General features: G+C 38.2%; 2 protein-coding genes across 2 annotated transcripts; one reads left to right on the top strand and one right to left on the bottom strand.

Moving 5' to 3' along the window:
• Positions 1–1,718: 1,718 nt before the first annotated feature.
• Positions 1,719–21,925, top strand: rassf4a (Ras association domain family member 4a). Its single transcript, XM_029449725.1, has 11 exons — positions 1,719–1,831; positions 7,914–7,982; positions 8,372–8,447; positions 17,041–17,147; positions 17,615–17,685; positions 18,367–18,536; positions 18,893–18,994; positions 19,073–19,124; positions 19,217–19,338; positions 20,572–20,669; positions 21,393–21,925. The coding sequence occupies exons 2-11, from the start codon at positions 7,930–7,932 to the stop codon at positions 21,460–21,462; spliced, it is 921 nt and encodes a 306-aa protein (XP_029305585.1). The 5' UTR covers positions 1,719–1,831; positions 7,914–7,929; the 3' UTR covers positions 21,463–21,925.
• On the bottom strand, positions 5,252–6,968 carry LOC115019974 (C-X-C motif chemokine 11-like). The gene is given in 5 exon segments (XM_029449751.1): positions 5,252–5,721; positions 5,723–5,798; positions 6,401–6,484; positions 6,575–6,704; positions 6,854–6,968. Coding segments are annotated over 5 exon segments (414 nt in total). The 5' UTR covers positions 6,921–6,968; the 3' UTR covers positions 5,252–5,664.
• Positions 21,926–23,166: the final 1,241 nt, after the last annotated feature.

The raw sequence follows: 23,166 nt of genomic DNA, 5'->3' as shown, positions 1-23,166 counted from the left end.
TGTTAGTCACATTCAAGTCTCCTCATTGTGTGTTTGTCATGTGCAAGCGGTGACCATGGAGACGGAGCTCTCGGAGGAGTGCACGCGGTATTATGGTGATTAGAAAAACATCAGATTACCCACCAGAGCGCTACCATAGACCTACGTTTCACCAAAACACACCAAACATAATTACCAGTATTATTCATGCATTAATAATATGTCATACGCTGTGCATTGATAATATTCATAGGGTGTGTGAAACAGACCCAAGCTCTATAAATCACACTGAAATTAGCATATTTGTAATACAAAAGCTAGTATGAAAAGCCTGTGTAAACATTTCATTTGTTTTTCTATTGTTTTTTTTATCACGCTACGACGGATGCAATCGATACAGACTTTCTTCTTTTGTTCAGGTCATAAATCAATACTCTGTCAACACACACACACACGCACACTGTACACACACTGTATTCCTCAATTCTTTGTTCACTGAATTGTCTATAAATATAACTGTATGTAGCCTTAAGAGGCAATCTCTCTGCAGCATCAAAGCTAAGCAGAGAATCCATAGAAGCAGAGAGCCTCATTCATCAGAAAGCACCTCACTGAGAACTGGGACCAGACAGCAGACACATGAAACCCACTGACGCAGAAATAGCCGGTTAAACAACTAGTTTATTCTCAATTTTTGACTCAAATGAAATCCCCAGTAGCTACACAGTGGCCTACATTGTTTCAGCTTTTTAAAGATGTTTTTAAAAAACAATTTACAATAGGCTATATCATAGCCATGGCATGTGAATCAGTCAGGAGGGAAGAGATATTCTGGTGTTTCATGGGGAGAACAGGGAGTCTTTGTCCAGAGTTTGCTGAGGCCGATAATCAGGGCTGTATTATCATCCTCACAATGATCTCTGTTCAATTAGAAGCAGAGTGACACAATAAAGGAGAATAAAATAATGCCAGTATTTCCACTCTGCTTCCACCAACTTTGTCATATCCTTTAGAATGAGCTGTTTTCAGAGGGGGAAGTTATTCAGCTGCTAGAACAACTTACTTCCTCTGTGCATGTTAAATCATAAATCCTATTCAGACAGAGAGAGAGAGAGACTTCCTAATGTTTTGTTTCCACCTTACAATAGTTTCCTAGATGGCAGATCCAGGCTCAATAACAGGATGGGGAAAATCAATCTTAACAGGTCACTGGGACTTCTTCCTTTACTGCTGAGCTGGGAGGAAAACAGGATAGGTGCTATAGTGGCTGTGCTGAAGGAATTATATCTTTGTATCACTGCATATGTGAAGCAGAAGGGAAAAAAGAGAATTGGTTATTTACAAAGTTTCTTGACATTTACATCTAAGAACAAGAATTATGTTTCAAAACACAAGATCTTGGTATCCCTTAAAAAGAAATGTTGTACTGGTCAACATGGTGCACTGTAAGGAAATGCAATGCCGTATGTGCCTTTTTCCAAAAAAACACAAATTTCTGTGTAACCTTCAACCTGAGTTTTCAAGTAGATTATAGTTCAAAAGTACAAAATTAATTAAATTAAATTAAATAAACTGATAGCTGTGGCTGAAGAGGCTGAGGCAAAGCACTCAGAGGCACCTTGATCAAGAGGAGAGAGGTGTGCGACCCTGACTCCCTGTTCGCCCCGCCCACGCTCAACGCTGATTGGTTGAGGCATAAGTGGGCAACATTCTATTGGATCATCTTGTTGTCAGTTGTATCTTCCAGCTCTGAATACCGCACGAGCAGGAGGCATGAGGACTGATAACGAACGTTAGTGGGATACAGCGCTGGTGGATGTACGGAAGAAGACGGAGGACACATTCTGCTATGGTAAGAAACCAAACTCATTACATTTACTGCAGGATATTTTTACACAAAAAGACCAAGAGGGAAGGAACTTTACCGATGCGATCATGCGGTTTACCCTGAAAACAACAATTCAAACAATACCCTGATGATAAGAGATGTTCTGAAGTTGGATGCAGGTTACTAACGGGTTAATTCATATATCTTTTCGCATTGTGGGATAATAATGCAGTGATGACCTGCAATAGAAATAGATAAATCTTCAGAAAGTGATTTGCTGATAAATGTCTCCCTACAGTTAGTGTTTGTCTTTAAATGTAGACGTTTGTGGAAGGTCTTTGTATGTGCGTTATTTGGAGCTGCCCTGGACATTTTACGCGTGGGAATGGGATTGTCTCCGGACGCAGCTGCCAGAGTAGGTGCGATAATTGGATACGAATCTCGCGATGATCAAACCAATTATCAGACCTGCAATGAAGGTTCTTTGTCCACCGAGGGGGCATTCACACAGAGGTAATCCGTAATTTAGCCCACAAAAGAAGAAGAAGAAGAAGAAGAAGAAGAAGAAGAAGAAGAAGAAGAAGAAGAAGAAAAAAAGATATGACGTAAATTCACCAGAATCTGAGCATCACCCAATAACTCCTATTTTCTCTGGTCCATCTCATTTTCAGCCATGTGCAGTCGCTGAATAATTCATAATAATGGTGACAGACTGGAATCCTTAAAGTAATGGAATATTTATACACCCATTATTATGTATAAATATGTATAAGAGATAGACTGACCATCTCATTATGCACCTACTTTGTCAGCAGTTTCCTTGGAGGAAAGTGAAGGTGGGCAGAGGTCATTAAAGCGAGGGTTAATAGGTGCTGCTATAACCTCAGTGATTAACATAAATACTTTTGGGATTTTCATTTAGATGATGGACAAGTCCTTTAGACATGTTTGGATTTGAATATTCAGCTGTTTGAAGATAAGACAAGCAGCATTTTGACAGAAATGTAAAAGTTTGACTAGTGTTCAATGTTTAGCTGAATGTGCACCTCTCCTCCCAGAGATCACTTCCCAGTCAGACAGTGCTGTTGCCAGTACTGGCTGTCTGTTTCCTGGATTTTGTGGTGACTATCACTGCTCATGCAAGCATTCTCTTCTTCTTTTTTTGTCCTAAGAAACTTCTGTTTCAGCTGCAGGAAATACAAAAGAATCACTTCATGTGTACCACAGTTCATTCTTGGGTAATATCTACCTCATGTGTTTTTAAGACAAACAAGGGTTTGATGAGCCAGGGTAAATTAATTATGAATGGGTAATACATCAAAATGAAGTATTTCAAAGAGGAATTAAATAAATCACACTTTAATACTTTAACTGATTCACCTCCTTTCTTTACCTTGAGACCAACGTATGCTCTGCAACTAAAATGATCCTCTCAGAAAGTACTGAGAATCCCAACCAATGACTCAGCCAGTTGCACTTCTAATCCATGAAAAGCTCTAAAATTCTGCCCACTGTCCTGCAGCTATTTTCCTGCCGGTGGCGTCAGAGATCATAATCCAAGTTAAACTGAACAGTGTCTGTGACGGAGCGAGATTGAGCTATGCTGCCACACTTCATAGATGAGGATTCAGTTGAGTGTACATAAAGCTTTAAACACTAGGTGGCATCATAGCACCAACATCATGATTGTGGATAAAGTGACCTGCATTCTGTTTGGAAACCGTATCACCAACACCACCCAGTCTGTCGGTGTCAGTTTAAAGCAAACATAATAGAATAGATACAAGATAAGATGTTCTAGCTTTGACACCTTTCACACCCCTTTCTAGATTTATAATCTGACAACTCTTAAAGTAGGTTTTAATAGCTGCCAATTATTTTCTAATTTTCGCAACATAAAATGAAAAACTTGCATTTGTCAGACCAAAGCTTAGACTTATAAATTAAATATAAAACTCTAAATCATGTTACCTTATCTATATTCATCTTTTACTTCAGTTACCACAAACAATCTACTAAATACTTTACCGTTATGCAGTGATAAGAGGAATAAAACACACTACTATAAAGGTTGGTAATCATTTGCAGCTGCATATTTGATGATGTTGCTTCCTTTCAATAACAGGTTGTGTGTGTGGTGTGTTGTAGAAATGCAAATCTGCAGTGAAGGTGTTAATAAATTTGGTAGACACTCGTTCTTAAATACTCAATCCTAACTGGTATTTTAACAGTGGTGGAAGAAGTATTCAGATGCTTTACTTATATAGAAGCAGCTGTACCACAGTTTAAAACTACTCAATTACAAGTCCTGCATGCCAAATTATACTTCAGTAATAGTATCTAGGTATTATCAGCTAAATATACTGTAGTTTAGTATTCATTTGGCAGCAGGAGCGCCCCTCTCAGTGTTCAGTTTATTTCAGTATTTCATTATTTGTTATATGATTGATATGCTGTTGAGTAGTTTATTATAGAACTACAGTATGCTGCACATTAAAATGAACATGAATATGACTTTGTCTAGATTTGGTGTGCAACATCTCAATCTGTGAAGTCATTACAGCTGTCACATAAATGTAGTGTAAAATGTACAATTTATGTTCCTGTTGGCCACATACCATCCAGTAACAAGACAGTTAACACCATTACTAACTGGGCAGACAGTCTAACTGTGTCACCGATGAGTAACCAATTATGAAAAAGTCCCTTAAATTACCCAGCCAGGCCTGGGACAAAGATCACCCTGTTGAGAAGTTTACTTTCACTTTCCATCTTACCACCTTGTGCTGTCAAGCATTTCATAATAGCAAGATCACATGTCAGTTTTGCAAGAGCCCATATCAACGCCAATAGGTGTTTTAGCAGAGAAAAGAAAAACAGGTTAGCAAACACCTTAGTTTGTGACTTTCCATTACCCGGATGTATGTGGGTGCACGGCAAGAGTAGGTGAAAATATGTCTTTGTCTGTGTGTCTGTTCTCTGTAATGGATACATCTAGTCACATGCTTTACAAGAAACAACAGAGCTGGTGTAAAGCATGTTTACTAGCAATCATAAAACACTCACTCTCACTAGTCCACGCCTCGATCACCTGGATGTCTCAGTTGTGCAACACCTACAATAGTCCATACAAGTATTAAACTGTGATATGCACAGTTAATGGTGTATTATCTTTCAAAACACTTCCGGCAAATGCTCTTACATGTGGTTGTCTCTGCAGATTGTATAGTACAGTGCCATGGAAAGAGAGATATATTCACATTATAAAACAGCTCCTGTGCAGCTTGTTTGTGCAGATGTTTTAAGTGTTTACTTTGTGGCTGCCACTGACTCACATCCTGTAGTTTATTAACTAAGGCTGTGGGTTAGCTGACCTCTCATATCCTGCCATAGAAGTAATTGTCTTTCCCATCATTCAACAATAAATAGTACACAAGGCCACACTGTTGTTCTGATATATTTATTTCAAAAACACAATGCTCATATAAAAAATAAATAACCAGCTGCATACACAGAACTACACACAAACAATGCGTAAGAAATTTAACAGTGATTTAAAGCTTAAACTGTTAACATTTATGACAAGCCTCCAGGGCTCAGTTTTCAACATTACACTAGTCATTTGGACAAAAAAAATAAAGCCCCCGATGCTGGCCTACAAAGACAGTTTGCTTTACAGCTCAGACAACACTTTAGGGGAGTTTGATGTCTGAGCTGTGTGACGTTTCTAGTAAGAAAAGTAGCTATGTGATTTTTTTTAATGCCTTTGGTGGCCTGGAGTCCATAGTGGGGCAAGAGTCAGCATGTATCCGCGTCTCTCCGCGCAGTAACTTTGTATAAAGTGTTAGGCTGCTCCACTATTGGGAGTTAGAGGATGAGGCTTTCCTGTTCTGACCTCGGCTCCTCTGTCGAGAACTGCTGGCGCTGACCTCCTTTCCCCCTCCTCCTCCTCTTCAGGCACAGCCTCACATCACGACCCAACTTCTCACTCCTAGAAAACACACGGAGTAAAACAAACTTTAGCCTTGCGTAAGGGCTGTGAATTGATACTCCTGCATCATACAAGTTAAATCTTTGGATATAATATGTTTGTAGTGGCATAATTAGCTTTTATGGAAGAATCAATCATATACACTGAGAAAGGAAAGAATACAAATATTGCTAATTTGGGTTTTTATACAAAATGTGTCGATTGGCACCATGTTAGAGGCTCTCAAGTAGAAAAACAATGTGAATGAAAGATTAAGAAACTGCCCGACAAGGTGCTGTGTTACTACAAGAACTGACTTGGCAACAAATAAGATACCGTTGGCAGTGAAGACGGGTGGAACCCCTCTATAACCAGTATGCATGCACACCTTAAATATCATGCAATTTGTTGTGTAATAGGAATATTGCATATGGCTGTTGTTGTGTGCATATGAACCTAAATTGAAGGATTACATGATTCTCTGAATGTAGACAAAGCTCTAGTATCCCTTATAAAACCCTTGGAGAGACAATATTTTCAGAACACAGTTACTGTGCTGACCCTTAGTGAGTGTGCGTCTGCTAGTTTACTAAAGGTTAAGTTTTACTGATGAAGGCCCTCACCTATTCCAGCAGCGAACCAGCTGTTTTCCCATCGGTGCCTCTGGATTTAGACACACGGGGTTATTGTTACTCTTCAGTGTCACTCTGTAAAACACATGTAAACCAACACATTTACTCATCTCATTCAATCATCTCTGTACATGAATGTGTATGTCTGCAGGATAGCATACTCACATTACTGTGACTTTGTTACAGCTGGGGCTTTTGGGGTAAACTGTGAGCTCTTTCAGTTGTCCCCTTACGCCTGGTTGCATCTCCGGACACAAACATCTTCCCGGGACAAACGTGCTGTCTGACTCTCTCACTGCACAGACACAGTAACAGGATTAAAGGTTCATTCAATACAGTGCAACATGAGCAGGGATTATGTGCACAAATAAAACAACAATCCCCACTTTTACTGTATCCAGATTTCTGAAAGAATACACAGATATAAGCATAGAGGATTCTTACCTGTGATCAGTACATAGCAGAGGCTCAGGATGGCGAGCTGACAGACTGACTGAGGATAAAGCTTCATGCTGGAGACGAGCTGAGAGTTGACACTGAGCCCCTGAGCCACATGTTGCCGTTTTATACTCTTGCTCCTCCCCCTGCATACTCAGAGCTGGGCTTTTCCAAACCAGGAAATTCCCCAAGGCACTTTCCCTCTGAGATACCAGGGCACAGGATCAGGATGCAGCGATCAAGGACACTATTCTTCTGTCTTGTCAGAAAAGACTTGAAACCTCGAAGGACACAGTGATTAATAGGTGTCCTTTTGTTTTCACTGTGCTTTTAAATCATTAGACAAAAAAGAAACTAGTGTTGCAGACTTTTCTTTATAAACTGTGCCACAGAGACGACTGAGTAGTGTTTCTTACCATTATTAGGATGCTAACTTATTAAAGGAAGATTACCACTTGAGCAGGAGTTATCCTTGAAGGACACAGAAGACACAGCGTTTTCTGGGCTTAGCCACAACATGTTACTCTGTTGGCTGTGAGTCAACAATCATGTGGTTTCTCCGAATTCCCTGTATCTGCTTTTGCCACCGGAGCCATTTGTTCAAAAGCATTTGATTTAAAAAAAAAAACCTTCCAATCCACAAATTGGATCAGAAAATAAACATGACAACATATGCATATTTTATATTCTTAGTTTTCTTTTATATTTATATGTTGTTCATTATCTTTTTAAAAGCGCATGGTCATGGTCAGCACAATTTTCTTTTTGGGAAACATTAAGATTATCTATACACATCATCGTTTATACAGACTCTGTTAAGATTATACACATAAATCCCTGTCTGATTAGAGTAATATAAAGATAGTTGAATGACAAATATTACTATAAATGCATGAAACATTTAAAGAAATGTATTGCAAATTAACAGCAACCGAATAGGAGTTATGCATCTTATCAATATTTAGCAATTATCGACATGTTTAAAATGAGAGAAAAATGCAAAATGACTGATGTAAATCAGGTTACATGTTAATAATAATACTTGTCTTGTGTTTTTCTGCCACAGCTGGGCTCTAGTCAGAATGGGTGAGCGTCAGACCTACGTGAAGCTCAGTGAAGAGAAACTTATACCAAAGTAAGTCTTTTTAGTTCACTTACTGCACAGTAATGACATACAGTAAATGATAAAGTAAAATCAGTATAGTGATTACACTTATTTCATTTCATCACTGCTTGCATTGTGTGAGAGCTGTGAGCTTTTAGTGCTTTTCTTGCTTCTGTTGTTGTGCTATTATTGGCAGGGTTTTAAAGTTAATTTATGTTGTTCTTCATTCGTAGGATGCCTTTGGTGTTGTTGTGTATTGTTTTAGGGATTATGTGCATGTTATGTGGGATTGTCCTGTTTTCTATGACATCAGGGACCATGTTGGAAATAAGTATTTACAATTAACATGTTATCCCTTGGATTGTTTTGTCTTATAAATAAAAGCAATCAATATACCCTGGCCTTGTGTTCATATTCAGGTCTGACATCTTGTCACTGCTTAGGACCTACAACTGTTACCACGAAGGGAAAAACTTCCAGCTGAGGACCCGCGAGGTAAGAAAAAGTCAGACAAATTACCTGACGGAAATAAAAAGGGAAACAGGGCGAGTTATTGACGGTTGCTCTGTGGTGTATGTGGGGCGTGCTGGATTGCAGGACATACGGTATTAGAAATGGGTCTGACACATAAAAAACTGGAACCAGTTAAACCAGCACTTTGAATTTCAGGCAGATAATGTGGACAAAAAAACCTGAGACCAAATAAGCTTCCAATGTGGCAGCAGATCTTGGCACAGACTTTCCTCCTGGGTTCTCTTCCAACATGCCAAATGGCTGACCACACAAAACCCTTTTACCTCAAAACGAAAATGGAAATGCAAGGAGGGAGTCTCAGATTTCATATACACTAAGTGCTTAGCAAAGTATTTCAACAGTAAACGTTTTGCTGTTGTGGTGTGTTTGGTTATCTGATAATTACTCGATGGGTTTTATGGTTGGGGCTTCCCCTTTGTATTCACCAGCAGGTTTTTGAGAGAGTGTGTGTGTGTGTGTGTGAGTGTGTGTGAGTGTGTGTGTGTGTGTGTGTGTGTGTGTGTGTGTGTGTGTGTGTGTGTGTGTGTGTGTGGGTGTGGGGCCGGGTGGTCATGTGGTGATCTGTCCCTCTTTTTGGTCCTACCAGCCAGACTCACTATATTGTCTCATTCTGGGAAAATCCCCCCACAGTCACAGACATAATGTGTGTACATTACGTTACATTACAGTTCATTCAGCTGACGCTTTTGTCCAGCGACGTACAAAAAGTGCAAACAATCATGGAGATACAAGACCCACAAGATACAAGAATCTTGTAAGTACAATAGCTTCAAATAGGTACAATCGTATAAGTGAACACTGTCTTCAAATAAGCCAGTTTGAAGTGCAACATAAGTGCAACGTACAGAAACAATAGAATACAAATTCAACTATTAGCTATAAATAAGCCAAACCAATACAAGTGCAACATACAAAGAACAGTTATTTTGTTTTCTTCATTCGCCGAGGTGCAGTCGAAACAGGTGAGTTTTCAGTCTGCGACGGAAGGTGTGAAGGCTGTCTGCTGTCCTGACATCAATGGGTACATGCAACGTACACATGTATGATAGAGGGACCAATCATCTCACAATATTAAAATCATATTAAACCAAAAATAAGGATACAATAGCTTGAACCTCCTTAAAACGGCCGTTTATCGATATTTGATGAGAAGATATCAAACATAACTCATTATAGAGAATGACTCATCACATTGCATTACACCGCTGTAACTTTTAATAGGTCATTTGAAGCTATAATGTGGGATTTCAACACCGTTTAACTTGAGGTTAATTGCAAGTTAGTAATTCAACCAAAACATGTGGTTTCACTAATAGCTAAAATATTCTGTCCAGACTTGTAGAATAACTTAAATACAGTATATATTTTGTGGTAACTGTAAGAACAGACTACTGCAGTGAAAACTACTTTCTGTGTTATCATGCAGGCTGTCCAAGGCTCCAGTTTGGTGAGAAAACAGACAAAAAAGTTTAGGTTCTCAGCTAGAAGAGGACAGTTACTCACTTTAAAGTGACAATGACTCACCAATATAAGCATATTGACAGTACAACAGCCATTTAGCCACAATGTTTTGATAATGTTGCCCGAATTTAACACATTCCACATATATTACATTAGGTTTAGTTGTAACTAAAATATTGTTGGTCGAAAATGGTAACGGTAAGCATATATTAAATACTTAAAGACACAGGAACTCTTGGCACGAACACTCAATCCTAAAACATGCTCTGCCAAATATGGTGATATTGGGCAACGTATTTCTGTATGCATTGTGCAAAGACAGCATTGTTAGCACAATGTAGTTTTACTGTAAAGCTGCAAGGTTGGCAAAACAAAAACTATTTTTACTGCAGTTGTAGGGCTATACTAACATAATCTGATCATCTGCGTGATATGAAATAGGATCCTGAAGAATGAACAAGTTGAACTTTGTTCCACTGTTTAATTCCTTCCGTGTGTGTTTACTTTTTGTAAAAGGTATTAAAGAGTTCCTACTATGTGACTTAAAGTCGTCAAGATTTAAATGATGCTGTTAGTAGCTTTAAATAAGCACTTGTGTCTCTTAATATAATCTACAGGTACATGAGTACATCACCTTTTGTTGTTTTAGTGTTTTGTTTGAAGGCTCTATTTATCTCTTCATCCGTCTTAATGCGCCTTACGTGGTGATGTAAGTGCAGGAGCAGTGGCAGGAGACTTATCATTTTATTGTGTTTTATTTAGCTAAGAAGGTCACTATGAGATACAAGATCTCTTCTTCCAGGGAGTCGTGGTCAAAACCAAAACTAAGAACAAAAGCAGGTTCACATAAAAACTATTGTACATGTTTAAACACATACAATGCATAAAGGCAACACAAGGAAATAGTTTATAAAAAAAAAAAAAGGGAGGCATACCGGCCACACCAGCGATATCCTCCTCACATTCCACTGAGTAAAGGATCGAACAGCAACATGTTTGTGAAAGACTTCACATGTATTCAAAGAAGGGATATGTTGCAGCTCATTCCATGCTCAGGGTGCATAAAAACAGAAAGCGTTTTTTCCAAGCTCTGGGGACATTTAAAATAATCCGATGTGTAGCTCTAAAGCCACAGGTAAATGTCCCCGTTGTGGGACTAATAAAGGATTTCTGATTCTGATAGTTGCTGGTCTGAAAGGACAGGATCATTGAATCATTGTTTACTAAAAACAATACTATAAGAAATACAACTACAACATTAAACCATGAGAGCTATGATCACAATTTGATACAATCAAAAGCTCCAGAACAGCTACTTAATGGACCTTGTAGTGAGGTTGGTTTGTCAACTGCTTTCTCCAATAATCAATCTCAACTCTTAAACCGACATGGATGAGGTGCTCAGAAAAATGGAAATTTTAACATTGGCCATGGCACGACAACTGGGCAACAGCATCTGCTGAGGAAGATCATGTGCTTTATGGTCGAAAGCTTCAAAACAGCCCCAAAAAACGTCCTTGTTACTGTATTGTTTAGGTACAAAATACATTGTGATAGTATGGTGACAACTGTATTGTCTTGTTATAGTAATGTATGCTTAATGTAATATGGTGACATTGTTAGAGCTGATGGAGTGAGGCCAAAGGTTACTCACAACTGACTCATTAGATTTTTTGTGGTTATAAGGAACAAAACATTACTCGGCAGTCAGCGGTGACATTCTTGGGTTGGAAGCTGGCCACATCTGGAAACTCCTAATGTGAATTTCTAGAAAATACATTGGCTGCGTGAATGAGTTTACATGAAAACCAGCTGTCGACATGCAGCATCATTCCCAGACAGACTTTTACTGTGATCATATATACCTGGCATGTCTGACTGTTTTTATCTTTTCTATCAATTTATCGTGAGTGATGCAACAGGATCTGTATGAAAGTGGGATTGTAAATGTTGTGTTAAGATTACATCATGGTCACGCTCTGCAAGTGTAGTCAGGTGATGTGTGTTAGTCATGTTGTGGGTGGAAATGTCAGGTTGTTTGATTTGGTAGCTAACTGCCATCCACAATAAACTAAAGCAGAACATTTGTGGAGAAAGCAAGCTCTAACATGCCTACTAAGAGTCCAACTGTATTAGCTATTATCATGTAGATGAAGGTGGCTGCGTTCACCTTTTGTTGCTGGAGCCGATATTGATTCACTGTCTTGCTCAAAAGCACTTCAATATGGTGGATTTTGGCTAAAAGGGCTGTAAACCTTTGTCCTCTGATTAAAGGAATAGAAAGGATTAAAGGAATGGTTTAACCTTTAAATCATTTGTTATAATGTGGTGTAGTAAAAAGATTTCAGTCTGATCCAAGTCAACACTGGGTCAGAATATGTCTGTGCATGTCTGCTGTGATAATCCAAATTTACAATCCAATGTATGTGCCTGCAGCTCTCCCTAGTGGCTGTATTAGGTACCTCTTAGTTTAAAATGCCACCGTTGTAGTGCCCTTGATTATCACTCGATGGCAGTACCGGATGATGGGACTTGTGTGACAGTGACTAATAGTATTCAGATCCTTTATCAAGTAGAAGTATCAAAACATATTATTAAGACTCAATTCATGAGTCCCATTTATAATCGTACTTAGGTATGGAAGTATTATAAGCAATATGTACCAGTGTGAAAAAAGTAGCCTACTTATAAAAATGGCCCCTGTGAGTGTTATATTATTATATTATTACATATTATATTATTGGATTGTTATCACTGATGCTATAATATGATATGACATACTATAAATTGCATTTTATTGTAGTAGGTCAAAATAGGTCATTTCGAACCGCCTAATTGTTTTAATTGTGTTATTGTTTATTTAGCAGGGATAATGCACAATACATATATTGTACCAGATTAAGCTAAAAAGCATCTGTAGTCCCTGGGTGGAGGCCACTAGTGATGTTCAGGTTACATAGATACAACTGTATATACTGCTGGGGGGGCTGTAAGCAGTAATAACTGCACAATAAGTACTCAGATCTTTAATTCAAGTAAATGTTGCAATACCACATTAAAATTAAAACATACTCTGTAAGAGTAAAAGTTCTCCATTAAAAATGTTACTTTACTTAACATGTACTTTTCATAAAAGTATTAGCATCAGAATATACTTAAAGTACCAAATGTAAAAGTACTCATTATGCGTAATGTATATAATATGTTTGGACTATAATTGCTGATGCTTTAATATGCACATTACTTTAATGTTGCAGCTGGTAAAGGCGGGATCATTTAAATACTTTATATACTGTTGGGTAGTTTGTGAACATCATCCGGATGATCAATAAAGTCTTATCTCATCTATCTATAATAATATATTGTGATTTATTTGATAATTATATATTGTATTTTTTATTTGAATCTGAAAAATAAACTAGTAACTAAAGTTATAAAATAACTGTAGTAAATGTAACAAGTGAAATATTTGCCTCTGAAATGTAATGAAGTTTAAAGTAGCAGAAAAGGGAAATACTCAAGTAAAGTAATGTACATTGTCACTTTCCACCACTGGCTAATAATAACTAGTGATTTGAACAGTCATATAAATGTAGTGGAGTAAAAAGTGCATCTCTCTCTGATATGTAGAGTTGAAGTACATCACAGCATAAAATGGAAATATATAAAATGAAGTAGCCTACCTCAAAATTGTTCTTGAGTACAGTATATAAAGATACAACCTCTCACAGTATGTTATACATCCATGGATGCAACCCTGGCAGCAGCATATCAACTATTATTTATATTGTCAGTTAATCTATTGATTATTCTTTTAATTAGTCGTTTAGTCAAATGTCTCAAGATGATAAAACTTCAGACTTTCAGTTTCAGTCAGAACAGATCGGCACATTCTACATTTTAAAAGCTGAAAACCACAACATGTTTTGCATTTTTGTTTTGCTTAATATATATCTTGAAGGAGTGAACAATGTTCAAAGCTGTTCAATTGAGATGTGATGATATTCAGCTCTTTTGTAACTTCAGAAACCGCAGACAATAAACATCTTTATGATTATTTTAGTATTTTATTAGAAAACTATATCTTTAAACAATGGAAACTTGTAGACTTGAGTCCTCAGTGTGTAGAAATAAATAGATCTTCACTTTTCTCTCGAGCCATTTGGTTCTTTTGTCTTTTGTCAGCTAATAAGTCCCATCAGACAGAACAGGTTCTTCCAAGTTTGTTTGATTATGAGATATTCCACCAAAGTGCCTTCGGGGCGTCCCACAACAAGAACAACAACCACAACAACGTCTCTCTTTAAGTCCTTATCTGTCCAAACAGCCAATCTACGGGATCTTTGCCCCTGCAGTCTTTTTCTCTGCCCAGCTTGAGAGAAAAATCCTCTGTGCTGTTTAGACTCAGACTGTAATGTCGGGAAGTCCTTAGTGTGCGGGGAGAGCCGCGAGGAAGTGAGGCTGAGGCAGAGAGCTTCATCTGAGACTTTGAGAACTGTCGCTTCTGGAGTCTGACAGGGCCGCAGCTCGGGGCCTCCACAGGGCAGGCAATAGCCTGGATGCTGGTCATGTAGTCCTCCAGAGACTGGGAGCTCTGGCTAGGCTGAGAGGATGAAGGGTGGACAGGCAAGTCCTCAATCGTCTCAGTAATGGTGGGTAGGAGAGGCAGGGAAAGCAACAACCACCTGCGTTTCATGCTGCAGCGGGAGAGGAAAAATAAAAATAGTTAGACTGTGGCAAAATAAATTAAACGGTTTATTAAAAAACAAATCTAGATATTGATTTAAAAAACATTTTTTATTTAGGGTCTGTCACCGTGCTGCTAAAAACTCATCATATATCTGCATTTGCTGCTTTCTTTTAGCCTTTTGCTTTTTAATTGTTTTATTATAACAGATAACTGTAGATGCCCTTTATTCCTTGTTTGATAGTGTTATAAGAATTACAATGCAGTCAAAACATTTCACTATTTCATCATTTGAGTTTCTTATCTTCCGTCTGGTTTTTAAAAAGTAAAATATGTAATGTTGCTACAATTCCTCTTGAATCGACTTGTAAGCCCTTAATCATGAAGAATAGCTGGTAATAACGAACATGAAGAAGAAGAAGCTCTCTCACCTGTGATACTTGAGTTGTAGAGTAGACATGCAGAGTGAAACACAGTGATGTGTAGTCCGCTCAGTGGAGTATGACTGGAGTGGAGTGTATCCAGGCTTTATAGATGCACCCTGAAGCAGAGCGATTAACCGCTACTTCCAAAAATAGCTCTGCTGACCTTACTGTTGTCTCTGTGGACTTGTGTGTTTGAGGGTGTGTTCATGCCTGTTCAGGAAACTGGTGTGGTGGGTCAGCGAGGTTCAACGGTGCAGCGGCTTTGAATGTTTATATTCCAGAAACAATGAAACCCTGGGAGCAATCTGTCTCACCTCCAAAACCCCACTTTCTGCTGCTTCTTCTTTCTTTTTTTTGACATTTTGGTATTAATATGATTATCCATCTAAAAATGGTATGAAAAAAACTGACTGTGTACTCCAGTATTATTATCCTTCAGCAATTTGCACATTTCTCACTGATATGCCTCCTATTGATCCTACAGCCATATATGACATAACAATCAGGAGTAACTTTGTTAGCCTCAAGTTACCCAGGCAAAGTAAACCATTAACAGCCTTCATAAACATAAGAGGCACAGCGTGAAGAATTAGTTCAGCTCCGGAAGATTTCATTGCAATCTGAGATCCTCATGCGAACTGCTTTCATGCATTCATGAGTGTGTGAGTAGTCACATGCTCCGAGATGACAGCAATACAAGATTTTTAATTAGTTATCCTCAGCTTCTAGATGCCTTTTGGTCTTGATTTGGAATCTTTTAAGTCAAATTCATTTTTGACAGTTTCTCTGTCAGACAAATTGTTTAAAAATGACAGAAAAGGTTCACACACACACACACACACACACACACACACATACACACACCTTTTTTTATTTACTCTTGACAGTATAGTTGAATGCACCACACAGATGTTGTGGTCTTCCTTCCGACAAAATGTTCACAAATAATTCAACATTTAATCTGTCATGAGCTGAGTGAGGCTAAATGTTTGTATACAAGGACTTCTTAATGACCTATATACTGAATGCACAACCAGGTATATCCTAAATACAGTATGTTATCTAATACATGGGGGCCAATTAGAATGATCATGATTTACAGCATTTCCAATTAGATCTAAATCATTTTCAGGGAAGTTTCAAAGTCAACACTTGTCCCTGATGTTTATTTTCATGTGTAAATGTGTTTACAATTAATGTTTACATTCATATCCTTGGGATTAAACCAGAAATGCTGCAGGATAACCTCAAACCTTTGACAGTGTATCCGCTGATCAGACTTTTACTTACTTACTGTGTTCAAATCTCTGTGACAAATTGATTTATAGACTTTTCCACTAACAGAATTTGGCTTAAAAGACCTGCATTGTATCCTGGAGATATTGTGATTATATATTTAAGGTGAAGGAAACCGACTGAGTCTGTGATAAAAAGAAAAGTCATAGTCGGATGTATTATTGAATTCATTACTGGTTCAGTTATTAATATTTTTACAATAAACTTCTGTCTTCACCATTCAGTCCAACCTTTTTCTTTTTAGTTTAGTCAAACGGGTTAAACTGGGTGACATTGTTTTATCTCGGTACTCAGAACGCATCTTGTGACCATTTTATTCTACGTTTAGAGTTTCACTTGTGTGAAAGCGAAACATCTTCCCCTGTGCGTACGTGACCCAAAGCAGTCATGTCATTGTTCTCATTACTGCTTACTGTCTCAGATGTGACTTCACCCTTGTGCTGTGTAGAAAAAAAACAGCGAGTCAAACCTGACGGGCTTTTTCCAAGATGAGAGGGTTCACCATGTAGCTGTGAGCGCCTGTTCCTGCACGTACACCTGTCATTGAGTCACTGTGGGGGGCGGTCAGCAGGATATCCCCTTTGAGCACGAGGGCTGAGGATTGTTGTTATAAGTGTGTGTGTGTGTGTGTGTGTGTGTGTGTGTGTGTGTGTGTGTGTGTGTGTGTGTGTGTGTGTGTGTGTAGGAGGATGGAGAACTCATCCTCGAGGGTTTACTGAACATCTACTGGGGTCTGCGCCGACCAATCAGACTTCAGATGTACGACGACAACGAAAGATTCCGTGTCAACAGGTATGACCATTCGATGCAGACTGACGCAAAGATGCTTTCATGTGCAAAACATAAGTAAAACTAAAAAAGAAATTAATGAACAACATGCAAAAGATACATTATTTTTCTTTTCGCATTGGCAAACACCTAGATGCATTTACCAGATACAATTTGCCCTGCGTCCAGTCTTTGAGCTAAACTAACTGTCTCCCGGCTGTCGTTTCATATTTCATTAGCACACAAACTATTATTTTAACTCTAGTTCGATCCACTAGCTTTTTCCAGGATATTAACCTCAATCATCTCGCAGTCTTAATCAAGATGTGGTTGAAAGCTCTAGGAAAAAGCTAACAAGCAGAACTTGAGCAAAGATCAGTTTCATATTATTTTTGCAAAATACATGGATGCATTTTTAAGTATTGAATACTGTACAGAATGTTAACAAGCAATAAACACACTGCTCCTCTGTCTTTTTACGGAAATTATAGATTTACTGTGGCAAAGCAGCTCTCAGCCGAGTCTAACAATAACTCACTGAGCATCGAATCTGAGCCAGCTAGTGAGTAACATGCACGTGCAGTCATCCCTACACACTGACACACACACACTTTATAGATTAAATATAGATTACAATCACATGTTGAAACAGATTAGAGCACCACAAGGGCTAAATTTAGCTTTTCCATTGGAAAGGTTGAACACAGATTAGAGAGGCCACCTAGATCAGACTCTCACCAACACTTTAAATAACCTGGGTTTAGTCATGAGTCCTTTTTATTCAATTAACCAATATAGCCTTTTTTAAGCAGTTTTCCTGGGTCCTTCTTGACCACAGTTAAACAACTGAAGACACAAACATTTGGTACAGTATGTACTTCTTGTTAACCCAGATCATTTGTCTGGATTAGTAAATATAAAGAATACATATCATTTTTATATAAATAAAAAATGTATTTAAACAAATATATATTTGCTTGTAAATATAACTATAAAGTTTTGTTTTAATATTTAATATACATTCTGATGGAAACAAAGAACCTTTAAATCTAAGTTGAAATGGTTATATTTGTATTTTAATTCACGAGCAAACGTATTTGTTTATACTATACTTTATACAACAAAGTTACTTTTACCCTAAGAAAGAAGATGGGCCTAACATTGCTGTCCGCGATAAAAGAAAACGGGGACCTTCTGATGCATATGCTTTTGTTTACCATGTGCATGTTTTGTCTACCATGAGGTGGTGACCCGTGTGGTCAGGAGGAGGAGGATTCTCCTCAGCTGCTTAGAACCAGGAGTGATGCTTCCTTCATGCGGGTTCAGAGGAGGTCAAAGACACACACTGCCAGAGATTTGCAGCGTTTGCGCACACACAGGTTCTCAATCAACGGACACTTCTACAACCACAAGGTACAATAACCAGAACACACATTAATGTATCCCGTTGTTGACACATCTCCAGCTGCAGAAGGGCTGAAGTTTCCTGTGCGGGTGTGCCTGTACTTGTGCCGAGTTTCACAATAGCCTGCTGTGGGCTGATTTCATTAATGTTCCACATAATACAAGGTTACACTGTGTTCCTTCATCAGTTCCTCCTGAATACAGTGTGCTTTTATTGAACAGATTCCAGCTTCAGAATTTCCTTCCTGTTCAAAATTTCCAAAGTGTTCAAGTCCAGGTATCCCTACTCAAGTGTTGATAAAGCAAAGTAGCTAATACTTTGTATCCTCAGTTATTTCTGCATGTGTGTTTACTCTTGCTTTCAGACTTCTGTATTTACTCCAGCCTACGGTTCGGTCACTAACGTACGAGTGAACAGCTCCATGACGACTGGACAAGTCCTCAACCTGCTGCTTCACAAGTTTAGGGTAAGCAGTGAGACACTTGTCACATCTCAAGTGGCGTTTCAGTAAAACTGGAAGTAATCTGTATTTGTATCTTTTTAGGTGGAGAATAAATCCGAAGAGTTTGTACTATATATGGTGCACGAGTCTGGCGGTAAGTCGTAACTTTCAGTGTGGTTTTGTCAGTCGAAATGTTGTGTTGTGTGTGTTTGTGGTCACTTGTTTTCTTTGTCTATGTCCTTGTAGAAAAGACCAGACTCAGGGAAGGTGAATACCCGCTGGTGGCTCGTGTGCTTTATGGACCCTGTGAGAAAATCTCCAAGATCTTGATCACGGAGGCTGACCTGGGAGAGGAAGTCACATATGATGTGAGTCTGGGCCCCCTGCCCCCACTCTCTCGGTTCTTTCATCTTGGTCTCGATAAGGGACCCCTTTTAAAAACAAAATGTGTGTAGTCCTAAACATAGACTCACAATGGACCAATAATAGACTATCGGGTTAAATTTAGGAAGCAGAGAAAAGATATCCTGTTTCTGGACAGATGTAACAATAGGCTAAGATGGCCGACTATATGTTGTGACTGCACTGGGAGATAAATAAAACCTCTTGCTGGAGAACTTTTCTATGATTGGAATCACACATTTCAACTCAGTAACTCAAGTTAAAGGGTTAGTTCATCCAAATCACTTACCTCCATGTCTAGCCATAGTTTTACTTTTACTTGTCCAGGTTTGAAATTTTAAAAAACAAAACAGTGGAGATTAATGGAATTTTCACCAGGGGGGCCGCAACCGGGTAACTTTTAAATATATATATATATACTGTATATATATTTATTTATTTTTGATATACTTTTATATTTACCTATCTACCTATAGAGCTGACTGTTGGAGAGGGTGAATGTGTAGAGTGGTACTCTCCGTAGTACTGAAACGGAGCGGAAGAAAATTGAAGCCGGTTTCATGGCCTGTAACTAGGCTATGAAGCTGTTTTCTGTATTCTTTGATTTTGAAACAGTAGCCTTATGCTATTGTTGTTATTTAGTCTTGAGTCTGAGGCTATTTAAATCAATTAAGTGTATTTTATAGAGCCGTGGTTCATGGCTCGGAGCGTTAAAAGATTACATCTAAAATCTTCAACAATAGGTCTAATGTTTCTCTGGATGAACCACAGAATACGCTTTTGTCCGTTTTTATTGGAATTTCTTTGCCCTGAAAATATAGTCTTTAAAAAAAAAAGTGTTGATAGTGTGTCCTGTGGGTTGTACAGGAAATTGATTTTCCTATTTGTTTTTTTGTTTGTTTTTTGTAATATTATTTTAAGGGAACTAACCCTTAAGAATAGTGGTAGAGCTAGTTTTACCCTCTACTAGAAAGTCAACATCTTTTAGCATGTTTACCTTTACCTTTACTTTGACTACATTTTATCGTCTTATTGTTATTGTTTAGATTTTTTATTTGGACAGAGAAAAGAAGAATATAAGTTATTTGGATGCCTGTGTACTTACAGTACGGGTGCAAGTTGTATCATATAATCAAGAACATGTGTAGCTCGCTCGTGCTGATAAATGTGCTGATCTGTTTGAATCTTTTTCTCCCCAGGTGGCCCAATATATAAAGTTTGAGATTCCTGTTTTAGACAGCTTTGTAGAGAAACTTAAAGAGGAAGAGGAACGTGAGATAAACAAGCTGACCAAAAAGTAAGTCTAGAGTCTCTCTACTCAGCAGACAGAGTTAAAAAACTAGTTTCATGCTAGACAAAGCCTTCTTTAATGACTCGTCTATTTCATTATGTGAAGCCAATATCTGTGACTTGAGGCCGGCAGTACAGAATCAAAACAAGACCGTGTTTGTGTGAAACATTCATCACTCACTATTTGCCAGATGCGCAATCATTAAGCCTTATGACTGAGGTTTCCGCCCTGAAAAAAAAAAATGACAATAAGTCTGAAAATACACATCATAGTAATATGAATCCAACATATTATTAGCAAAGCTAAATGGTGGTGGTGATGGCGTAATGGTCTAGTCAACGCCTTCCAAACAAAACACTAGAAGGTCGGGAGTTCAATACCCCTGAGCAAGGTACTTAACCCTGAGTTGCTCCAGGAAGACTGTCCTTAACTATACTTAGTTAAAGTAAGTCGCTCTGGATAAGAGCGACTTACTTATCTCTTTTTTTAAATGAAACTATTATTATGGTGGTGATAAGTCGCTCTGCTAAATTACCTGTATTATTAAACGGGTGCTTAGGGCTGTTGGTTTTGTTCTTTAAATTAGATTTTAACTAAAGTGATAAAAGCATGATTTTGGGGACCGTTTTATCACTCAGTTCATATGTATTTGAGTGTTTGAGTGCCTGTTTGTGCATGTAAGAGTGTGTCAGAGTTAGTCTTTAATCATGTGTTTTCTAACCTCTGCAGGTACAGCTCTCTGAAGTCTCTGATCCAACATCAGCTTGAAGGCAGAGCTCACACCACTGACAGAATATGAGGGTTTCTGTATGCACTGATGTAACCTGTGTGTGTGTGTGCGCGTGTGTGTGTGTGTGTGTGTGTGTGTGTGTGTGTGTGTGTGTGTGTGTGTTCATGTGTTGTATGTGTGTGTGAGGGGTAGGGTGGGTTCAACACTAATGATTGTTGATTTCCTTTGGGAACATTTGCCAATACTGTAGTAAATATAGAGGTAGAGGTTAAAGGGGTAAAAGTAAAGGCTGCAATAGAACCATATCAGACACCAACGTGCTTCTACTTTTAGAATGACATATCTCAACCGTTTGTATGATCTTTTAATGTTATTGCTGTGAAGTGTATCACTGCTTTGATATCTCTGCTATTAATATATTTGCATTTTGTATGACAATTCTTACTGAAAATGTGGATATTTATACAATCTGTTTTTGGTAATGTTTTCTCGGACCTTTTTATGTAATAAATTTGTTTTAGTGAGGCCTCTATAAATGCTGTTGGATCTCTGCTGACACAAAACTAAATACCCAGCTCGAACTTCCCACAAAGAAAACGGCAATCTTTATTATTTCCTGTACTTCCACGGTGACTGGAGCACAGATTAGCATTGTTCTTCTGAGTGACCCTCTTTGCCAGCTAGTTCCCAGGAACTGTGTGCCCCAACATTGCACAATGAGAGTATCCTGAGAGAGGAGGGCTGTTCCGTTTTCCCACAGTTTTACAAACAGCAAGACTGTTGTAATATTTTGTGAACCCCCAACCTTGACCATTATTGTTATTTGTTTATTTGATTAATATTTGACACACATACAGACACACACCTCTTATGCAACACAAAAACCAAAGCAAATGCCAAATATAATAGCTCACATGTTTTTTCTTGAGTGTTGGAGGGGTGTTTCACAATTTTGCAATATTTATTTGCCGAACTTACTACTATGTGTATCATTGGCTAAATCAACTTCTGGGCACAGCGAGCGTGAGCATTTTAATTGACAAGAATTAACAAAAAATGTTCATGGAAATGTCCATATATAGGCTGGAATCGTCCACACATTGCCAAAGTCTAGGGATGTAAAATGAGCATCATTTAAAAGCTAGTTCAAATATACTGTACATTTAGTCACACTCAAGAGGAGCACATAAATCAACATATGATTCTTAGTTTTTGCTCCCCAATAGTTATCGGGTCGGTTTGTTTATCATGTTAATAGTGTTTGTTGAATAGATAAACACATTCATAAAAGAATGTCAAGACCAAAAAATGCTATGTAGTTATAGTCTTTAATAAATTATTTACAGGCGTAACAATATATGTTGTAAAGTTATAGATCCTTAGATCGCTGCATTAGATAGCCATTGTTCAGTGTTGTCAAGTCAATTGTGTTCTTACATTTTTGTAAGTGAACCTGATGAACCTGTTGCACCACTTTTTTTTTTTGCATTGCAGAAAGTGCCCTGTGCAAGTAGGGGAGCATAAAAGTTTTTCACTCAGCAAAGGTGTCTCTCAAGCTTTACCAAAGGTTGTTAGGGCTGTTTGCTCTAGTGGTGGTTTAAATGGAGCAGCAACCACAATCTGTTGCTGAGGGCCACCAGAGTGCCAGGTGTGTAACCGTTGGGCACACAAAGCTGGGCGATAGGGCTTATAAATAATATCTTGATGTTTAGGCATCACCGCAATACACAATATACATGTTGATATTTCCATATGTTCTCTAATCTCTCTCTT

This window comes from Cottoperca gobio, chromosome 15 (genome assembly GCF_900634415.1).
Source record: "Cottoperca gobio chromosome 15, fCotGob3.1, whole genome shotgun sequence".
Taxonomy (NCBI): Eukaryota; Metazoa; Chordata; class Actinopteri; order Perciformes; family Bovichtidae; genus Cottoperca; species Cottoperca gobio.
The sequence above is the reverse complement of the archived record's forward strand: the minus strand, read 5'-3'. Positions and strand labels throughout refer to the sequence as shown.